This window comes from Motacilla alba, chromosome 4 (genome assembly GCF_015832195.1).
Source record: "Motacilla alba alba isolate MOTALB_02 chromosome 4, Motacilla_alba_V1.0_pri, whole genome shotgun sequence".
NCBI lineage: Eukaryota > Metazoa > Chordata > Aves > Passeriformes > Motacillidae > Motacilla > Motacilla alba.
The window spans coordinates 29035302-29057062 of NC_052019.1; the positions used below are offsets into that span (position 1 = coordinate 29035302).

Here is a 21761-nt window from a genome sequence, read left to right on the forward strand (position 1 = left end):
TTCCATACACCAGTATCTGAAACTTTGCACTCTGAACTTGTTTCCCCTTAACCATATTGATAGAAACAATAAATCATGAGAATATTACATGAAAATTTTACAGAGAATAGCTACTTGTGTGTTAGTAAAGATATTTGGAATCCTTTGGCCAAAAACTATCAATCATGCTATGATTTGAACCAAGATTTCAAGAGTTAATATTAGTTTTTCTTTCAAGGTAACTGCAATACACACTTCACAATTGCTGCAGGTGTGAAATGTTGTACATAGTGTGCTAAGAGATTCGCAGTTTAAAAATAACAGTAAACCAAAGAAAGTGAAGTAACGTTTAATTTCCTTTTTAAATGTGCATTTGAATTTAATACAATCTGTAAGGCACTCTCATAAGTAAAAAAAAAAATTAAACATTCTTTTCCAAATAAGGACAGTTACAAGGCAATGGTATGCACATAAAATATAAACTTATCTGAACTGATAAACAATGAAACATGAATGTTCAGGTTTTGGATGCATTGCAACGTAATGTCATTTCTGTATTAGGACACTACTCAGAGTAAATATTGGCACTGTAAATGATTTCTCATTGGGGTTAGGAACTTGTATTCTCTTCATATCCCAGTAAAAAATAAACTCTTCAATAAATAAATATATAAAATAAATATATGCTATCTGGAGATGTATAAATAGGTCCATCCTGAAGAAAAGTTCCAGTTTTGACTACTATGTATTGACATCTAACGTCCATCACTAAAGTGGAGCCCGTAAAACTTCACACACAGTTCTCAGGATTTATTACTATTTTATAGTCCATTTCTTTCTATTTCTTCCAGCATTGTCTCATCCATATGATGTAGATGGTTCCTTGCTAATCTACAGGCCACAGGTAATCCAGACAGAATTGCCAGGAGTTCGTTATGTTTTAAGAAGTTCCGCTTCCCCCTGGTGACTGGCTACCAAAGAATTCAGCAAGTCTTGAGGAGGCTGGTCCACACTCATCTTCGAGGCTTTGTCTCCTAAACCCAGTGGTTAGAAAACAGAGGCCTGCCTTTCACCAAGTGGGTTCTTCACATCCAGCATCCTAGACCACTGCAGGTTCCTCATGCTGGCATTGCCATGAAAGCACGGACAACAGCTCCAGTTGGTGTATTTGCCAAAGCTGCCTCTTTCCTCAGCTGTATCCTAACACATCTTTGTACAGTTCTGGAACTCTTTCAGGATCCACAGGCCGGGGCAAGAAATGTGTGAATTTCTGATGTCTTTTGGACCTTGCCCCATCTCTGGGAGTACCATCTTTATTAAGTGCTACAAAGTACCTCCGCCCTGAATCCCCATGTTTGTAGACATTGGATGAGTAAGTGTTGTACCAGTTTTCCTCAAATTGTTCCCTGAAGATGCACTCAGAAGTTAATTTCTCCTACAGAAAGAAAGATAAAGGAAAAATAAGTTAAGCTGCTACTAGATATTTGAAGACATGAAAAAAGCTATTATAAAAATAAACAAAATGCTTTAGGCTTTGTGTAGCCTTACTGTTCATTTAAATGTCAACAAACCAAACCCAAGAAGAGTATGTAGACCTGACAATGAGTTTGGAAACTTGGACCTACAATTTTAGATTTAAAAAATGAATTCGTTAACATTTACTGTAAGAAAACATTACTTTTTCATGATTTATTTAAAATTCATCTGACTTACAGGAATTCTATTATGTAGAGTTCTGTCTTGGGCTATCTACTATTCTAGAAATGAGATTTGGTAGAGGGACTCAGATGCAACGTAACAAAGCGGGAAGTATTTACATATTTCTTTGTGGTGTACATCACTTCTCACATTTTAAACTGGAATGACCACAACCAAAGGAAGTTGAGGAACAGAATATTTTATCTGAAGATGTTTTAAAACATGAAAGAAGAGTAGGACTCGTATTACCCTCATAGCTTTGTAAAAATCAATTCTATTTTGTTGAAGTATCCAAGGCTACTCTGTGTACTTCAAAAATACATTAAACGTTTAAACAGGAAAAGATGTTAGCGTTTTGAAAGCTGAGATTAACTTCTTGATGGGGTTGCATTGTGTTAGGAAGCAAACCAAAAACCTAAAGATGTATGAGCTGATAGGAAAGTGGTACTTACAGAGCCATAGAGCTCTCCCTTCTCATTCATTCCAAGGTAAAGGCCACTGTCCACGCCTCTAATACTGACCAGTCCCACTGCCACACTGATGAATTCAAGGATACCTGGAAAAAAAATTGCTTCAATTAATTTTGTAACCATAAAACACATAACATCTAAAAACTCAGTTGAAAACAAGTAGAAAATGCACATATGATAGTAAATTTGGCCTAGTTTCTCTGAAATTTCAAATACTTTCTGAAAATGTACACAATGTTCACAGGAAAGCAGTCTGAGAAGCCTCATCTCGGAACATGAATCCTTCACCATTTAAGAAACTTTTTCAAAACGTTGAATATGAAAGGATTTTATTCAGCCCTGAGACTAAAGCCATTACTACCATGATGTTGGAGTCTTTAATGATTGTACACTATTTGCTAAACTGCCTACTCAAATATTGGAAGATTGGTCTGAATTACCTGAAAATATACTTTACTACTTCTACAGAGTTATCTTAAAAAAACACATCCATTACTAGGTCATTTGAATGGAAATCAAAGTACAGATGGGAATTTTATATAACAGAATCTACCCACAGAAAAAGAAAAGTATTTGCCAGACATCTTATCTAGCATATGGGCCCACACCTCATAACACAACTTGCTGTCTTTTGTGTAGGCTTTTAAAGTACATAAAATACGCTGCTTTTTTTGCTACTGTTTGGATTATTACATTATTTATATTACATTTGCCCCAAAATGTAATATATATTAATAAAGTATGTGAGACGTGAGGTATAATTTGAAGCCTGAATTTGGCAAAGGTAAGCCAACATACTTAACCAATTGATATACACAGATTACAGCACATCCAAAACATGAAAGAAAAGGAATGTGTGAACTGGCTTTTTGGAAGTTGTTAACAACATAAACAAAGCCTCAAAAAGAAGTGCCAGAATCATATCTAAGATATTGCTTTTCAGCAGCAAAACCACAAAACATTTAAAAAACCCTGAATCTAAGGTGAGTAGTTTTAAATAGTGCAGCTGATTATGACTTTTTGTCCGTTTACTATTAATGATTTCAGGACAACTTTCAGTCTCAGACAAATGGACTATCTGGACCAACCAATAATTTAAAATGTTTTCAATTTTAATTGAGCAGCGGCAGGTTTCGTAGTTGTATTAACAAACAGCAAAGAAAACAAATCCTTTACAAAGAGTAAGCATTAAAAACTATATCACACATAAATCATCCTCGTTTTCCAGTTCATAAAGCACAGAGTCCCATAAAAGGTTTGGAGGCATTTTGTCTTTCTGATATCATTTTCAAAGCCACTCTTTTCCGAAAGCATAATAAGCAGGTGATACAACCCACAAAGAAACCACATCAGACAAACCTGCCAAGAGTAGTGGTAGAATAAAGGTAGTACAATTCTAAAAAGCCCAGTAAATGTTAGATCTATGGCTAACTTGATTTTCCCTTTAAAGGAAACATTTATTTCATGTTTACACACTGTAGGAAATCTTCCTTCTGAGAACTGCTGCTCTTCTACTTCTTAAAACACCCATGTGTTATAAAAGCAATTAAGAGCCATTCCAGCAGATTGTTTTGACTATGGGGAAGATGATAGGAAGTTCTTTAAACACCTTTTTATGACTGCTAAACCAATACACACCAAAACTCACAGGTAGTTGACAACAGCAGGTTTGTTCAGATGTCCAGCCTCTACAACTACTATTTAGGATTTACTCTCATATCACAGGTTGTCTTCACCTCCTTTGGGGTTTACTGACAGAGAAACCTGGCTGGGAAGCATTTTAAGCACTTAATCAAAGAGGCATTTTAGGCTCTGCTGCTTCAGCTTTATGTCCCTCTGTGAAGCAAAGCAGTCTAATGCAGCCAAGCATCAGCATGCCCAAGTGTGTGACCTATACTGTATAGCAGAGGACCAAGAAGCTCCGATACCAATAGTGAATACACAAAAGGATCAGTCTGACTCCTGACCATTCCCATAAACCTACCGGCGTTTGCCTGTGCTTATAGACCCCTAGCACAGGCTGAGCAGTGCCTGCCTCCTGACTCACCTGGGATGCACAGCCCTCCCTCACTACTCTGCCCTGGCGCAGACCCCATGGCAAAAGGCCGGAGGGTGAAGCCTTTCTGTTCTGAGGACTCATCCACCTGCCTCGGCATCACCAGCATCACATCTCCCTCCCAAGAGCACGACTGCTCCCGCCCAGGTACACACAGAGGCGCTCACACACACACCCCCACACGCGGGGCCGCTTCGCAGCCGCCTACCAAAGAGGCTGTGGTCCTGGCGGGTGCCTCGCACGCTGCCGTCGGGCAGGATCTGCAGGTGGAAGCCGGTGCGGCAGTACAGCTGCCGCCGCCGCAGGATGCCCTGCAAGTGCGCCAGGTCCGCCGCCGCCGCCGCGGCCGGGGCGCGGCGGTCCCCCCGCTCCGCCGGGGCGCGGCGGTCCCCGAGCAGCGCCGGGCGCTCCCCGGCGGGCGGCAGCAAGAAGTGGGCGCCCACCGGCTGCCCCAGGCCGTCCAGGCCGCCCAGGAAGCCGCCCACCTCGGCCAGCGGAGCCATGCGGGCGCGGGGCGAGCGGGCTAGGGCGCGGCGGCGGCGGAGAGCGGCTGCCGGCCTCTCCCGGTGGGCATGTGGGGGTGCGCGGCGGAGCCCCAAGCATGGGGAGCCGGCAGGGCCGAGCGGAGCGGAACGGAGCCGAGCCGTGCTGATCCGAGGCGGTGCGAGCCAGGCGGCGGGGTGCTGCTCATCAGCTCCGCGCGTGTGTATATATATACGGCGGTCCCCTGACATATGCTAATGAAGCCGCTGCGGGGAGGCCGCGTTTGAAATTGTAAACCGGCTCCCCCTCCGCTCGCACCTTCCTCTGATCTGCGGTGACGGCGGGGAGGGGGCTCCGGGCGCGCCCCCCGCGCGCTGCCGGGCGCGCACACGCGCGGCGGGGGCGGGGGCGCGGGCGCGGCCCCTGCGCGGAACGGAGCGGAGCGGGCAGCGGGGGACGGGAGGGAGCTGCCGGAGCATTACGTGGACAGGTGCAAGGAGAGGCAGGAGGGAAGAAGGAGAAAGGGCGTTACCTGAGGGTTAGACCTGCCCAGACACACATGAAAGAAAAAACCCGAAGATCTGACAGTTTTACTCCCTGTTTCTCAAACGCTAATAAAATGTACATGCATTACGCTTCCCTTTTATCGCTTCGACTACAAGGAGGGGAATTTCTAAAGAAATTGGCATAGTCAGGGAGGTGCTTTCCCCTCTGCAAAGTCTCCCTCGCATTTATCATTAATGTGACACTAAACTGATCTATCGTATCTGGGTATCGACAGGAGGTCTTTAAAACATAAATGGGTAGTTCCATCTTTTGGGATAAATATTTTCAAAACTTTTGCAGAGAAGAAGAAAGATTGTGGCTCATCTAATCCATCTTCTTTGGGGCTTTTCATTGCACCGATAGCCAAGGTCTGTGAGCATAATAAATTAGCAATATTATCTACTGAAAGATCCCTGTTGTAGCTCTTCAATGTTTTGAATCGGTTTTGGGGCTTTGTTGCCATGTTCCAGAGGAGCATATGCACTTTTTTCATCCCTAGAGTGGAATGGTTCACACAGGAAAATATATTTTGGTGGAAAACATATTCACCAATGGTAAAACAACGCTGCATTAAATCTAAGAGTTTGACTTTTGCCATCTTTCCTGCCTTTTCTGTAAAGTCTAGTGAATTTTAGGGCTTAAATGACATGACCTATCTCAGTATCTAAGATATGCAGTTCTTTGCCAATGTTAAAACATGGTATTAGAGTATAAAATGTAAAGATCTTTCATAGTTAATTCTTTCAAAAGTTCAAGAGAATCACTTGGTGGTTTAAGGTTTCATTAAAACAAAAAAGTTGCAGAGAATCATGAGAGATTAGTTCTCCCGTCTTGCTTCATGGTCTTTTCAGTCACAGACTAAATCTGAGAGATCAAATGGATTTGACTGCTTACCTTTATTTGCTATGGAGAGTATAGGGCTAATTAATTGGCAGGTGCTTTAAAGCAGGTAATGTGACACCTTTTCATCATTGCAGTCCTAAGTACTGCCCCTGTGTGCACCTGAATTATAAAAAGGCTGCTTTAAAGCAAGTGATTTACTGTGGAGGGATTTAAAACCGAAAAAATTAATGCTAAATACAATGATCAGATAAATCACCTCAGAGGAGAGCACAGGCAGACCTGTTCTGAAGGCAGTTACAGATAGATGTTATATTATTTTACCTTTCAGATAACAGGAGCCTGTCATGTGGTGGGACCCAAAAATCCACCATAATCGAGATTTCAAAGCACATCTGTGTAAACATTATCACATCAGTGTAAAACATCAACCAATGAGCTTTCTCTTTGAAGCAAATCTACTTAATTGTAGTGCTAAATCAAAGAAATAGATCAAAGTTGAATAATCTATATGGCACCTATTTCTCAAATAGCCTGTTCACTGATTACTCAAATACACTACACCAAAAACGTTTGAAACAAACATCAAGTATTTTTATTGACATGACTGGCAGGTCAAGATCAAACTGCTCATCACAGCTGTTAAGTTGCAGGACATGCACCAGGATGGTACAATTAAATGGAGGAGGTATATTTTTCTAAGCCTAAAGATGCTCCCATACAGATACTGTTCCTGGGTCCAAGCAGTACCCTTGAGTCCTACAAACAGTGGAGGGGTCTACGGTTCAGATAACATTCACTGTCTCCAGTAGAGAAGGTTGGGGTTATTTTGAACAAAAAAAAAAAAGTCTTCAGCAATTACACACTGAAAGACCCTTATGGCTAAATCTTTCCTGTTATATAATGGAAACATTTAAAGTAGAGCGGAATACATAACACTGATCTTTTCTGAGTGGAGTCTTTAATGTCTGGGAACTAAACCGGTTATGCTGTTTTATAAAGTACCAGAAAAGAAACAAAAAGATAAGATTTTTTTGTGTGTGTGTGTTTGCATTAGCCATGTGACAGGAAAAGATAACGCTAAAGACTTTTTTTTGCGCCTTCTGAAACTATACCATGGGAAGTTAAATAATTTTGAAGAGTTTTTTTACAAGAGCACCTAATTCAACGTAAAGTATACAGTACAATCTAATCGACTCTACATATACTTCCTAGAGACGGCACTCTCAGTGTCATTGAGCAAATATATATGTGGTCAAGTTTTTATTTCCATAGCAAGTAGTTAGGACTTCTATAGACAATACAATTACTGTATATTTCCTAAGAATAGCATGTTGTCATAAGCAGAACCTAGTGGCTACCAAATGAGTGGAGAATGTAATGACTGAAATTTTTCATAGATAGTCTGTATATTTATGGAGAGACAGATCGATCTACATATCTATAAAACTCCTGTTAGCCATACAACTTTAGGTCCTACAATTTATTGCACCTTTGTTAATTTTAGAACTCCCTCACAACAGCTCTGTGCCAGCTATAAATTCTTTTATAATATAATAAAATATTTGAAAGAGGGGTTTATGAATACATAAGAAAGTAAACATTTGGTGGAACAAAAACCATGGAGTAGCTGGATATGTCCAGCTGGAGATACCTAGGTATCATGGCCAGCTTCAGATTCTTCCCAGATTTGGACACAAAAATATGGTTCTCTGCTTTCAGGAATGTGAGCAGAACATGCACAAGTTACAATGAGTGCCTTTCTAAGCACTGCAAGTCGGAGTGAAAAAGGTGTATTCTTGTGCAGAATTCACTAGGAAGAACAGAACCTTTCCAAGGCTCGATGTACAAATTAGGCCATAATCTGATGACCTTTAAAACGCAATACATGTAGATTTTAAAAACATTGAAAGCTTTCTCTTCTGAATAGATACAGTAGCAGGGATGTATGCATACATGCATACATGTATATTTATATTTAACTATTTTAAAAACTCAGATGAGGAAAAAGCAACGATGAAAGTTTATTTCCCTATGGGAAGGAAGTTCATACACCTTCATGCTTTGTTTTATTTCTTTAATTGAAGACAAAAATTCATAGAGCTTTTCCAGATTCATGATGTTACTGTTATGTTTTTGTGGACACACATGAATAAGCCCTATATATGCAGAATGGAACACAGAAGCTTTGCAATGAGCACACATTTACATGGCTACTCCAGTGAGAATAGACTGTTTCCATATATCAATATTCAGATGCCTCATTCAGCAGCTTTTTTATTAGTCCTGTAAGTGAATCATTGGATTAAAACAACCTTAATTTATTTAAAAGACATGCTTTCTGAATCTCTGCATACAAAATGTTCAGACAGTGTATGCTTTTAGACTTGCTGCACAAATAAATTTTGCTCTTGTTCCTAAGCAAACACTTCACCAGGGAAGTTCTGCCTAAAATTACCTGGGTGTAAGTAGTTGCACATGTGAATTGGATTTTTGAAGTGAAAGTAATTTTAGCCTAAAGGTGTTATTGAAAAGTCAATAAAATGTGGCTAACTGATTTCAGGGAAATGGTGTGAACAGGCAGATAACTCATGATCATGACAACAGTTCAGGTGACTGATGAGCTTTTGACAGGTTTACTTTGGGACACCACACTAACCAAAAGTGGTTTCCCTTCCATTCAAACCAAAAAGGTATACTATTTGCAAAAGGTAATTGTATTGGTGAATGATGTCGCCTAATGAGGCAGCTAGAACTGATAAGATCCAAGAGCCACATTCTACAAAAATTTCCAGACTGGTTGCTTAGTCATGAACTTGCAAGAAAAGTACTTGTGTTTCAGTCATGCTAAGCATCAGAAATTATTATTGCCTGGATTCCTAAATGCTGGTCTCCATATTGGCCTTTAGTCACTTAGTACAGAGAGGTAACTTAGACTTGCAGACAAGGATTTTTCCTGGGAATCATGCATATAAAGTATTTATAAAATAAAGCAGTAAATTATTTTAAAAAACCCCAAAATAGTTTTTGACAGTTGGGAATAATGAAGTCAAGGGAATTGGCTTACAGTATTCTAAAATTTTGAAAGAAACGCAGTAAATCAATCATTCAGCCCAGACACCTGCTTTTCCAGCCACAGTAACTCAACCTTGGCCATGCTTATAGTTGCGTGATCTGACAGACTGACAGTTGACAAAGATGGCCACACTTACTCCTTGACACATATCATTACCACTGAATGTAACTGAAAATGCATGAGCGGGTCTTGAAAGGTATCAAGATATCATTTGTGTATTTTCCAAAATCTTGTTCATAATAATATAAAAAGTCATTGGAGATTTTGGGGGGCTGGCGGAGGGGGGAAGAAAGGGTAAGTGGCTGAAACTTGGGGAAAATGTACTTATGTAAAGAAGAAAAAGACTGAGACTGTACCATTGAAAAAGAAAAAATGCCATAAGGTGCGCTGCGTCTTGAAATGTTTGTATGCATTTCATAAAGTTTCACGTTAATGTAGATTGTGACACAGGTACCATGGAAGAATGCCCTAACATGAAATGCCCGACAAGATTTATTGCCCATTAATATCAATATGATTACCCATCAAAATAAAAGACCACGCTCAACTGTCACAACTGGTCTTCAACTAGTTCTTGGTTATGCTAAAGGAGCTACTTGTCGCCAAGAATATTTATCAGAGGAGAGGCTGTTGACATGGCAAGGAGACATCGCGGCATCGTGCGGCACGCTGCCCCGGGAGCAAGGCCGTGGAGTAAGGCGGCGGGGCTCTGGGGCACGCTGCTGAGCACACGCGGCCCGCAGCGGGGGCGCGGGAGGCAGCGAGGCGCATTCACGGCTCCGCCGCGCTCACGGAGTTCCCACGCATCGCCCTGCCCCGGCACTTCGGCTCGCGCTGCGCGGGTCCAGCTCCGTGCCGGATCCCCGCGTTTGGTCTGGTCGCCCCGCGTCTCCGCCAACTCTGCCGCGCCCCGCCTCCGGCACGGCACGTCCCGCTGCCTGCCGCCGCCCGTCCCGGGAGCGCGGAGCAGCGCCCGCGGGCGGCCCGGCGGCGGCGCCGGGCGGGGCGGGGACTGCTGGGCCCGCTCGGTTCCCCACCCCCTTCCCCGCTTCTCGCGAGGCTTCTGCGGCACCGGGGGCTCGGTGCGCCGGGCGCTGGGGCGGAGCGGGGCTATGGCCGCCCTGCGCTCCCTGCTGCGCTGGCGCCGCCGCCTGGGGCCCGCGCCCGGCGCTCCCCCGGCCCGGCGGCTGTGGGGCGGCGGCGGCGGGGCCGGGGCGGCGGGGCCGCGGCGGTGGCGGCGGGAGCTGGGCTGGGCGGCGGCGGGGGCGGCTCTCGCCGGGTTCGCGGGGTACCGGCTGTCCGAGCGGCGGCGGGAGCCCTCCCGGGAGTCGGCAGCCGCCGAGCCGGGCGGGGCCCGGGCGCTGCTCCCCATCCCCGTGGCGGCCGCTGCCAAGGAGACGGTGACGGTAGGTGTGTGCGCGCCCTTCGCGGCGAGCCGGCTCTGCCGGGCCCCTCTCCGGGAGGGCGCTCGCCGGGCTGTGGCGCAGAGGTGACCCTGCGTGGAGCCAGCCCCGGGCCGGGAGGCGAGGCAGGGCCCCGGCAGGAGCTGTCGGCCATCGGAGGGACGGGCTGTCACCGGAGCGCGGCCGCGGGCACTGGTGCGCCTTGGCTGCGCCTCGCAGCGTGAGCCCTGCGTTTCGCCTCCGGTGCTGTCCTAGCCGAGTCTTTCTTTAACAGAAAACGCTGGTTTGCAAATAGAACAGCTCCTGGCAGCGCAAACCCCGAGTTTCGATTTGTTCTTAGGACAGTTACCTTTCTAATAGAAAATTTCCTGTAGAGTGAAAGGTTTACGCTGAACTTCCTAAGAAGTGACAGCATTGTAACAAATAACGGTTCAGTTCGACTAATTCAGCGAAAACACCGGTTGAGTAACCACGGGTAACAAGCAGCAATTGATGTTCGCCTGGAAAATAAATTTTTCCATGGTAAGGATGAACTCCTGCACTGCAGCCTATGTAATAGATGGTAATCATAGGGCTGGGTTTTTTTCATTTAAAAATGTCAAGAGCTGTGATTAGGCAGTTTGTCACAGTGGCATCTGCTAAGACTGGAAGTCAGTGGTGCAAATGGCCTGCTTTCTCTATACCCAGTTTATTTTATACTGTCTTTGAGAACAGGATCTACATTTTTGCAGTGGAGGCCTTGTGCCTAGATATGAGTGCTGTTCACCCTTTTGCCCTGCATTGTTAGCTCAAAGGCAGATTCTGTTGGGGGCATCCTTTAGGAAGGGAAGTTGAATCTGATATTTTTGATTATTCATGGTCTTGTGTCTGGAGTGTGTTACCGTGGCACAGAGGATCAAAGACAAACTGTTTCCGTTTTTCATAGTGGTTTGATTTTAAAGAACTTTACGCTGTTTTACTTAGCCAGTCTTAATGGTCAGTTTTCTTTAAAAGGAAGTATTGCTGCTGTACCTTTGAAAGTCATTGAATTTACTTAGATGTATGATTATGAATTTTCACACACATCACTATAAAAGCATTGAGGTTGAAAATTAATAACTAAGTTTATATTTTAATTAATGTAAAACTAAACATAATTAGAAAATGTAACACCTTTGTATATCTATTTTTTTATAAAAAGGTATACATAGGTATAGGAAGTAACTGTCTTGAAACACCTTGCTGCCATATGGCAAAGGGCTCTTAATTAGTTTGGTTTTCTATTTACGTAGCTGAAAATCTGAAAGATTAACTTGAAATATGTCCACTCAGATTGTGTGGACTAAATCCAGACTGACACCTGAGAATATTAGTTTTATGTTGCAGGTTTTTATTTTTGAATGATTGGTCTAATTGATTTCCAATTGCATGCCTATGTACTCAGGATTCCTGAAAAAATATCCTTCCAAATAAATTCCCCTAAAAATGAGGATCAAATAGCTGTGAAATTTTTGGTCTGAGGTCGTGGGTTCCTGTGCTTTTTTTATTATTGACTTTCATTCCACAGAATGGCTTGTGGGGAAAGACCATAGTTTGAAAGCAAATCTGGACAGGGAACTCCCACGAGTAGTTTGACCATGAGCTCTATGTGTTATCCATTTATAATTGCCCTCTAGACCTGTGATGAGCAGCAAGTCTTACACTACAGGTTTCTAAAACATCTCCAGAGATGGAAAAAAGGATGCAAATATTGTGTTGAATAGTATTTATGGTATTCCGCCATGGTATTGTATTGTAACATCCTTTGTTAGAAGGCTGAATTAGTGTTGCCTGAGGGGCAATAATGTTTTAGTTCCTTATTTTGAGTGCCGAGCTTTCAACTTGAATAGTATGTAAGACTTTAAAAAGTCTGATAACTTTGAAAGTAGAAAATTCTGTCATGAAAAGTCATAAAGGTGTCAGTCTTACTAGGATTAAGGCTGGAGCTCTTGGATCTACTGTCGAGTGTGTTTAGAGTAATCACTGGAGAATGATAACCTGCAGCTTCTGTATAGATGAGTTTGATGGAACTGTGATGCATGTTTTGCTAGGAAATTTTTCCAGTTTTATCAGGTACTGACCAACAAAGAGTGATGAGTCTCAAGTATCTTGGAATCCTGTCCAGCTGCATTTGGTTGTTTCTTTATTCCTGATGCATAAGGTCTGGCATTGCTTTCTGGGGTTTTCTAGTTTCTAAATTTTCCCTAGTTCACCGTTTCATTTCCAATCTCAGGCTGCTTTTCATTCCACCAAAGTAAATCATGCAATGGCTTTTCTTTTTCCTTTCTCCATCCAAGCCACAGTCTTCTACTTCATCCTGATATTTTCATTTGCATGTTTCTTCCTTAATCATTCCTCTAGCAGCATGCTTTTCCCAAATGCTATTTACCTGGATCACTGGAAGCAGGAAGTGGTGTCTCTGCTGTCGGTGTCTTGGTATAGAGATCTACAGCAGCTGGTTGAAGCAATTATACCAAATGTTTCGTACATCACCCCTGGGGGACAGAAGAACTACTAAAAAAGACCCCAGTACTGACAGTAAAGGGACCAGCCCTTGCAAAACCTGAAATTCTTTCCTTTAAGACAGCCGTAATATGGATTTGTATAAGCTCTTGACAGAGAATCTTAAAATTTTTGTGAATGTTCTGGGGAGGAAATCTATCTCCTCCCATAGATTTTCTGTTATTGTTTTTAAAATCCATTCTGAAACATTGACAATAGTAGTTTCATTTTTAAAGGTTAACACAGTTATAAGCTGAAGTATCACAGTGTAAAGTATTCAGGTACCCAGGGTAGTTACAGCTGTCTCACCTCTAGCACTGTGGTTAACCTTGGCCAGTAGGCACCACATGGTACCACACAGCCACTCCCTCATCTTCTAGCAGTGCTAAGGGAAAGGGACTTGCAAGTGTAAAAGTGAGAAAACTTGTGGGTTGAGATAGAGACAGGTTAGCAAGCAGAGTAAAGGCCACACAAGCAAAGGAAAATAAGCCATGCAAATAAAGCCAAACAAGGAATTGATTCACTGCTTCCTGTGGGCAGGCAGGTGTTCAGCCATCCCCACGCAAGCAGGGCTCCATTACATGTAACTGAGACCTGGGAAGACAAATGCACTGAATGTGTGTGTCCATTTCCTCTGTCTTCCCCAAAGCTTTCATTAGCAAGCACAATTATTGTATGGTATTGAACTCCTATATGTCTTTACTTCCTCAGAGGAATTTTTGTAAAAGTGTAATAAGTGAAGTGGCCTTCTTGTTTCATCCAGGCAGCTCTAGTGGACAGCAGAATAGTTTTCTGATACTCCCAAACATTAAAAAACAGGGGTTAGCTTAATTTACATATTGACTCTAAAAGAACAGCTGTCTTTTCTGCCAGGCCACCTGCTTCCACATAATGTTCATATGGCCTGTGAAGGTATTTTGAGAATTGTGCTGGTCCCAGTTACTATCCCTACAGCTGGCTTTTCTTCAGATTCTGTCACTGAGTTGAAATAGTGCTTGGCAGTAGTGACAGAATATTTAAGTGTATAAAGGTATAATATATGTCTTGATAGTTGGTTGCCTTGTCCTATTACTGTCTTCTAGGATTTATGACCCAGGAAATTTTAAGAGTGGTTTTAGATTCCGGAACTAATAGTGATGATTACAGAGATGTCGATGGGACACCTTTTTAACCAGTTCAAAAATGAGGCACAGCATTTGAGACTAACTGGAAAAAAAAAAAGTATTTGAGACTTGTAGAGAAACAATGTCAAAAGTGTCAAAACAGTCTGCATATCTGTCTCTGTGTTCTATAAAGTTGTTGAAGTATGAAACCTGATGAGCCACAGATTTGTGAGTTTATGTACAGATAAGTAAGAAAATGCTGTTTGCCAAAAGTCAAGTAAGCTGTGAAATGTGTCACCAGCATGGGGTGTGTGGTGTGGCAGACTATTTGATCAGACAAAGATCATAGGATTAGTGCAGAAGTATGCTTGCTTGACCAAGCATAAGACTTGAGGTGTTCTGGTGGAAAGTAAGATTTGTTACAGAAGCAGCATGAAGTTAAGCTCCCCACAGGATTACCTTTTCCCAGATGCTTTCTGAGAATAACTTTGGACCCGAGGGCTTTATACATGATTACTTGGAGTGAAATCTTGGACACTATAATAAACTGGCAGTTTTAATTCCAGGGATGTTGCCGCAGAACATTTCAGAACCAAAGTAAAATTCTGCACCCAGAGCTCCTAGCTTTGTGTCTGAAGGTTTGGTGAAGACTGGGAGACCTCTGCTAGCTCCTTTAAAGTTTAGGAGATGGTTATGCAGAGCAAGAATGTGTTTGAAAGAACTGTTGTTTTGACAGAGTGACAGAGTTCCTCAGAGGAGTTAATATTTGTCTTCTAGTTCCTTACTTCCAGAAGTTCAGTGTCATTAGCAAAACTTACTAAAATGCACCTTTGTCCTGCTCTAAGAGCCTTCTCTTTGATCATGCTGTCATTATGTAAAGGTAGTGACCTCCAGGCCTCTACTTAATTTTTGGGAATATGGTCTGTGAATCTCTTCCTTCAGAAATGATTTAAGAATCTAAAGAAGGGCAGGGAGAGATAGACACAGACAGCGTACTTTACATTTCTTGAAGGCACATTAATTTCCAGGAGAAGAAAGCTATATTCCTTGGGTGTTTCCAAGGGGATTTTCCCTAGTATCTCAGCAGTACTGCCGAACTCCCACTTTGTGAAAATAATCAAAGGGTCAAGTGTTTTCGTAGCAGCACATTTCTAAGTGCATTACATCATGTGTTTCCATTTCTGTGAAATGAAGAACAAGACTTTACCTCCAAAAATTAAGGGAAGCTCCCCTAGGGAGGAGGCTCTCCTGCCTGCTCAAAAAGGATGCTGTTCCAAAAGATGCGTAAGCATCGCTTTTCCAAAAGCCACTTGCAGCAAATGCTATTTCATAAATATTGTGCATTTCATGCCATAGGGCAGTTGCCAAATGTATGAAGATGGTTTGCTCTTTGGCTGATCCCATCTGGAGTTCCTTATCAGCATAATTCTGAGAAGGATACAGCTGTAGTGAGAGCCATGCTGAAGGACAAGGAAGGTTTACCTTTTGGTCAGTATTTCTGTTTTCCTCATGATGGTAAAAAAGGATGGTGCATGTTTAGGATGGACAGATCCAGCTACTAATGTGTTTTGGTGTTGCATGCAGTGAAGGATATGAACATATGGGGCTGGATATACATACTGACTACGGCTTCTTGAAGGACTGCTATAGGTGAAGTGGGTCCCCTGTGAAACTAATGCAAGAAGGACTGATGCATCAGTTACATTGTTACCCCAAGGATTTCCCGTGACAGAGTTATATCTGAAAGTGGCCCTTTTTGCAGCATTTTAAGTGTATTCCAGCTTCCTATGCTTGCAAAAAATATAATAAAGTCCTTATCTGAGTGAAGCGGGATCAACTAACAGAATTGTTGGCTGTACTACATCTAAGTAGTCTGCTAGAAATACAACTTCAGTAAGCATCAAAACAATTTTGTCTACTTTGGGATTTTCCCACACTGGGAACCTGACGGTTAACCTTTTGGCCACCCAGCATGAAAACAGAATTGTGCTACTTTTATCTACATGGGAGCATATTAAATAAGCCTGAAGTCAAATATAAACGAAGGAAGTTAGGAACAGCGTTGCTTTGAAAACCTTTTTATTTTAATAATTTGCACAGATTCTCATTGATGGAAGACAGATTACTTTGCAAACAAAAATTCAAAGAAAGCTACTCACTTGAAATAAATTAAACTACTGTAGCAAACATTTTTGACTGCGAGCAAAATGTATCTTTAGTAGTAAATGTTGGCTTCTTTAGCTAAAATAGACTCTCCTTTATCTCAGTTGGAAAAAGCAAGAGAGCACTGATTTGACTTGGAATAAAGTTGTGAGCTTTTATGTGATACTGTTGGAGCTTTTTGCCTCACATGCACACACAAAATGTATATTTTAAACTATTTGTTCTGTAAAACATTTTTCATTTTTTATGGATATTCTCAGAATCTGGTAATTGGAGGATTACTCTGGGTTTCAACAATGGATTCTTGTAGATTACGTCTTCAGAGTTTGTAGGCATCAATTTTTTAATTTCTAAAAATCCTCTATCTGGCATTTATGGCATTTACGCTTACCTCTATGAGAAAACTAGATATTTTGTCACAGAATAAAACTTATTACTGACCTAATGTTACACAAGACTCACACTTGACGAAGAACATTTCTTCTGTGTTTTTTAATAAAAAAGAGTAATGAGGTACTGCTTTATCTTCTGCACTTTACTCCCAGTGAATTTGGGCCATATCATTGCCATTTTTTTATCTTTTCAGATAGTTCAGTGTCATAACTGGTACAAAGTTTTAGCTATTTCAATGCCACAGTGTGCCCTGTGTTAGGCCTTGCATTGTGTTATGACAGTGTAAGGTTATTGCATGGATTTCACTGGAAGGCCATACAAGTTAATTCATGTTATACCAAATTCTGAAAGGAAATGCTTCTGAGGTAACAGCCAGTAAAATGAACATGGGCATGGGACCAGAAATAGAGCCTGTGCTTCAAGGAGTGCATGAGGACCTTTGGTGAGAACACCAGATTTTCAGGGCATTTTGACTTGTCTCTATTGATAGACACAGCACATGGAAGATGAGCCCAAAATGGGAATGGGTTTTGAACCCTGAATTTACTTGATAAAAAGTCTAGATTTTCTTCATTCAAGTTTTTGCTCTGAATAGAGGAGAAAATACTGCAAAGTGTCACTCTGAAGGGGTTCTGGAAGGAATGCTTTCAAAGTTGATTGACTTAAAAATGTCAAAAACCCTCATCTAAAGGACTACTGCTTTGTGACACATCTAGTGGTATTATTACAAGTAGAGCTTTAGGTGGCCCTCTTTAAATACAATACTTACAGAAAATAGTTTTTAGTAATTATATTAAGTCATTGAAACATGTTAGTGAGAAAGCATTATCATCATATTTTCATTTTCATAATAAATTTGAAACTTTTGAGGTCTTTCCCAGATATTTTCGGCTATTTGTAATATGTTTGTAGCATAGATTGACATCAACAGGACACCCAATTGAAGAATGATACTCTCCCTTCAGAGAAGTACGCTGCCGAATCACTGTTTGGTCTTCAATTTAATTTTTAATTACCTTGTTTCAATAAAAAATGTTTCCTTCTGTTTTCTTTGCCCGAGTGTAGTTTGTATATAATTGTTGAATCTATTTAGTCTATTTTAGAAAGGGCTTTGAAATATCCTCCATGGGAGAATTAGGGGTGTGTATAATGCAATTCTGTGTTAGGGTTCAGCAGGAATATAGGCCAAGATAATTTTTTCTCTTCAGCTGATTTAAACACCCAGAACAGGTGCTGTGTTCTCTCTGCAGTCCTTCTGCAAGAGTATGGCACAGGAGGATGGGTAGAAATGTGGAGCAACAAGGTACCAGAGTCTGAGGAAGGAAGGACAGAAGGATTATTATCATAAGTTGTTTGATTACAACTGTTAACACACTAAATTTTTTTGAGAATAGGGAAAATATGATATATCGCTTATGAGTTCTTATAAGATTCAGTCTTGCCTCTTTTTGTTTCCTTCTTGAGTTGTGAAGTTGAAAGGATGGAAGGTTTGTCTACCAGCTAGGTTCTTGGTTTTAGCTGTGGACTTTTCCCCCGTATATTTCTAATAACAAAACAGGTCACTGTACATGGGCAGGTAAACCAGAGATTAGCAGCTATGCCTAAAATTAAGGTAAAGGTGCTATTAGGAGGTTTGTGACTTTCTGTGTGATGGAAATGGGCGTGTCTGTTTTTTAAAAGAGAATTGTAACATGATACAAGATCATAGTAATTAGTAGGCATGATTGCCAAGAGGATTAGTAAACATGTACCATAAAAAAAATCTACCTTCATTTGTTTGTCAGAGAGATGTGCTTTCATCAAAGTTTTTGAAAATACTTACTAATCACAGAAAGATTTAGTCTGGATAAGCTCTTGAAACTTCAAATAGAAATCAGAAACTTAGTGAATCTGGATCACTCCTTCACCAGCAATACCCTGAGGTATTCAATACCTACTTTCTGTTTCTTGTTCACAGAATCATAGAATGGTTTGGAAGGGACCTTAAAGATCATCTAGTTCCCACCCCCCCTGCCATGGACAGAGACAGTTTCCACTAGACCAGGTTGCTCAGAGCCCCATCCAACCTGGCCTGGAACACTTCCAGGGATCCACAGCTTCTCTGGGCAACCTGTGCCAGAGTCTGACTACCATTCTTTTCTTCTCAGTACCGAATATCTTCCTAGGATCTAATCTTATTAGACCCTCTTTCAGTTTAAAGCCATTCTCCCTTGTCCCATCTCTACCTGCCCGTGTAAAAAGCCCCTCTCCAGCTCTCTTGCAGACCCCCTATAGGTCCTGGTAGGATGCTCTAAGGTCTCTGACTTCTTTCGGGCTGAACAATTCCAGCTGGCTCAGCCTGCCCTCACTGGAGATGTGCCTGTTGTGTCCAGTGCTACAGTAAGATTGCCCAAGAAGGGCATAAATGTAAAATAATGAAATAAATCAATCAAGAGCAATTGATAGTGTCACTAAGATTTTCATACTTGGCTCACTGCATTATCATTTGCAAATGTTGGGGAAAACAGAAGATGCTTCATTGTTTTGTGTTGAGATCAATGTCTTAAATGAATGCCTGAGAAGTGCAAATTAAGGTAATACTTTAGGATGTCCTGATTTTTAATTAGAATATTTGTTACTTCGCAGTAATTACGGCTTTTATACAAGAGAAAATGTTCTGTATGAAATTATTAAGCATAATAGAATTATTATTACGTAAATTATTAAGCATAATAGAAGCAATAAAGCTCTGAAAAGAAATTTTGATAAAAAATAATATTATTTCCAAAGAAAGTTTTATTTGTCAGTTTGCTGATTGTGTACCTGGAGTCTTCCGTAGCCAAACTTTGCTTCTATTTGGGCATTTAATGTATGCACTGGTGATCCAATATATATTAAGCCTTGTTTATTTAAATTCATGTTGGATCAATAGCCAAAATAAGTTGTTTTGATTCTTTCAGATAAAACCACCAAGTTCAAAATAAAGCAGTGTTTTTGCTCCTCGGAATAAAGTAATGCTTAAGCCCACCCTTTTCCCTCACTTGAAGTAGGTGGAGCTTGCTGCTGGAACAGGTGGTATTTCCTTTTTTCATAATCTGTAAGCTCCTGTGGCCTAGGTTTTGAAACAAATAACTGCTTTCGTGGGGTAGACACAGGCATCTATCTGGCTTAAAAACAACACCACCAAAAGAAAAGTTCTCAGTCAGAGCACTTCCCTTATCCAGTTTGAGGCTTGGAAAAGTGAACATAAAGCACTAGAGCAAGGTCATGCAGGTATTGGGCCTTTAGGGAGGTACTCCTCTTTATGGGGGCAGGCTGTATTCATATCAGGTTACTATGATTTGGAGACAGAGCATGAAATATTGGCATTGCTATATAGTCAGAGGGAAACTAGATTGAAAAATGAGGCAGAAATTAAGGCTTTGCAGACCTGAGTACTGACATGCATAAATTTTAAGCATGTCTTTAAAATTCCATGTTTGCAGCATGTTATTTTATACTTGTAGTAGCATAGAGTCCTTAAGATAATATTGAAATATGTGTCTGAGAATTTAGCAAATATTTTTCTGAGCGTCTCAAGCGAAATATAAGCAGCAGTTCCTGAGACAGTGAGAATTTCTTGAGAGCAAAGAATCTCAACATGCTCTCTAAATACTGACAGGCATCAAAACTAAAATTATATTTGAGAGTTACATTATCTAGAGATTTCTGTGATTGTATATGATTGATTATGACTGATTACAATTTATTATACATACAATGTGTGTAATATGGCCTGGAAGCTGTTTCTTTTCTGAAAATTGACTTTGCAGAAATATTGCTCTACTACTTGTGTTTACAACCTGACTGTATTCACGAGCATGTTTCTAATAGTGATAAAATAACATACGTTTAAAAAAAAAGATAGATTATTAAACTTCAAATACAGGGATAATCAGTTGTGTCGCTACAAGTTCTGTCAAAACAACTGACTTGTGTATTTCCCACATGAATGCATAGCTTGAATGCCACTGGCCTGCTGAAGGATCAGTAAGACCAAAATATTCAAACAGTGAGATAGGACAGAAATATTTTGTCTTGCATGTGGGTGTGTTAGAAAAGAATTCTGCTTCTTTCTGTCATTTTAAAATGACTTTGTAGGTCTGGCTATTAGACTATTTTTTTTCTCCCCATATTTAATATGGTAATCACTGCAAAATTATAAAAAACATGAAGCCCAGGTTTAGAGCTGCTTCTCAGGCAGGAGTGCAGCATATTTGTAGAGCAGTCTACTGAAAATTAAATTATTGTTTCAACCTTTCTCTTAATCTTACTTTCTATGACAGGTTGTCTCTTGAAACAAAACATTTTCACACATACACACATGGAGCAATGATTTCAAAAAAACAAGAGACAGTCCAGAAAGAGAAATACCCAGTCAATCATCTTTTGTCATTACAGAAGGCTGGTTAAAATGTCCTAGATAAGGTATTAAGTAGTAAGACTCCCCTATAAAACTTTTATTTTCCCAAATAAAAAGAATTTGACCTCTTCTAGATGCATTAATTTTTGATGTTTCTCTTCTACAAATCTAATTTAATCTCTTAATTACAACTGAGGTCATAAAATTTTGACTGCAGTAGTCTCACCAATATTTTGTTTTTTAAGGATGTTGTTTGAAAAGCTGAAGAAAAGTGAGCCCAGATCTTTGACTACTCAGTGTAAATGTGTCTTTGCTTCTAATTGCTGAAATCTGTAATCTATTCTTAGAAGAGTTTTGGAAAACCAATTTGTGTTTCTATTTGAGGATAGTTATCTCTTAGTGGACAGCCACTGCAGAATCGTAAAACTTATGTTTGGGTTTAGATGCCTCTCTGAAAAAAAAGTGCATTTGTCTGTTTTCTTATTTGTTAAAAGAAAACAATATTAGTTAAATTGTGTCTTCCTTAGTTAGACAGATGGAGAATTTTAGGAATACTGTATTAAATTACAGGAATAATGAGCAAATTGGGAGATTTCATTGATAAGATGCTGCATTCCTATTTCAGCATAATGGGAGAAGTTACCTATATG

At 40.8% G+C, this 21761-nt stretch overlaps 2 protein-coding genes across 2 annotated transcripts in view; one reads left to right on the forward strand and one right to left on the reverse strand.

Annotated features, from left to right (window-relative positions):
- Nucleotides 1–429: 429 nt before the first annotated feature.
- FGF20 (fibroblast growth factor 20) lies at nucleotides 430–5133 on the reverse strand. Its single transcript, XM_038135790.1, has 3 exons — nucleotides 4412–5133; nucleotides 2130–2233; nucleotides 430–1414 (listed from the first exon to the last, which is right to left on the reverse strand). The coding sequence occupies exons 1-3, from the start codon at nucleotides 4935–4937 to the stop codon at nucleotides 1169–1171; spliced, it is 876 nt and encodes a 291-aa protein (XP_037991718.1). The 5' UTR covers nucleotides 4938–5133; the 3' UTR covers nucleotides 430–1168.
- Nucleotides 5134–10222: 5089 nt separating this feature from the next.
- MICU3 (mitochondrial calcium uptake family member 3) overlaps nucleotides 10223–21761 on the forward strand; it is a 50862-nt gene continuing 39323 nt past the window's right edge. The window contains exon 1 of the mRNA XM_038135150.1: nucleotides 10223–10554. Coding sequence (XP_037991078.1) covers nucleotides 10261–10554 — 294 coding nt within the window. The 5' untranslated portion in view covers nucleotides 10223–10260. The remainder of the gene's footprint in view (nucleotides 10555–21761) is intronic.

Bases quoted from the DNA above. Each gene is read 5' to 3' on its own strand.
- FGF20 (XM_038135790.1), bottom strand. From the start codon at position 4,937: ATGTCAGGGGACCGCCGTATATATATACACACGCGCGGAGCTGATGAG. The intron at 2,234-4,411 runs GTAGGCGGCTGC...TTTTTTTTCCAG, and splicing joins CCAGGACCACAGCCTCTTTG to GTATCCTTGAATTCATCAGT. The intron at 1,415-2,129 runs GTAAGTACCACT...TTCTTTCTGTAG, and splicing joins AGGGAGAGCTCTATGGCTCT to GAGAAATTAACTTCTGAGTG.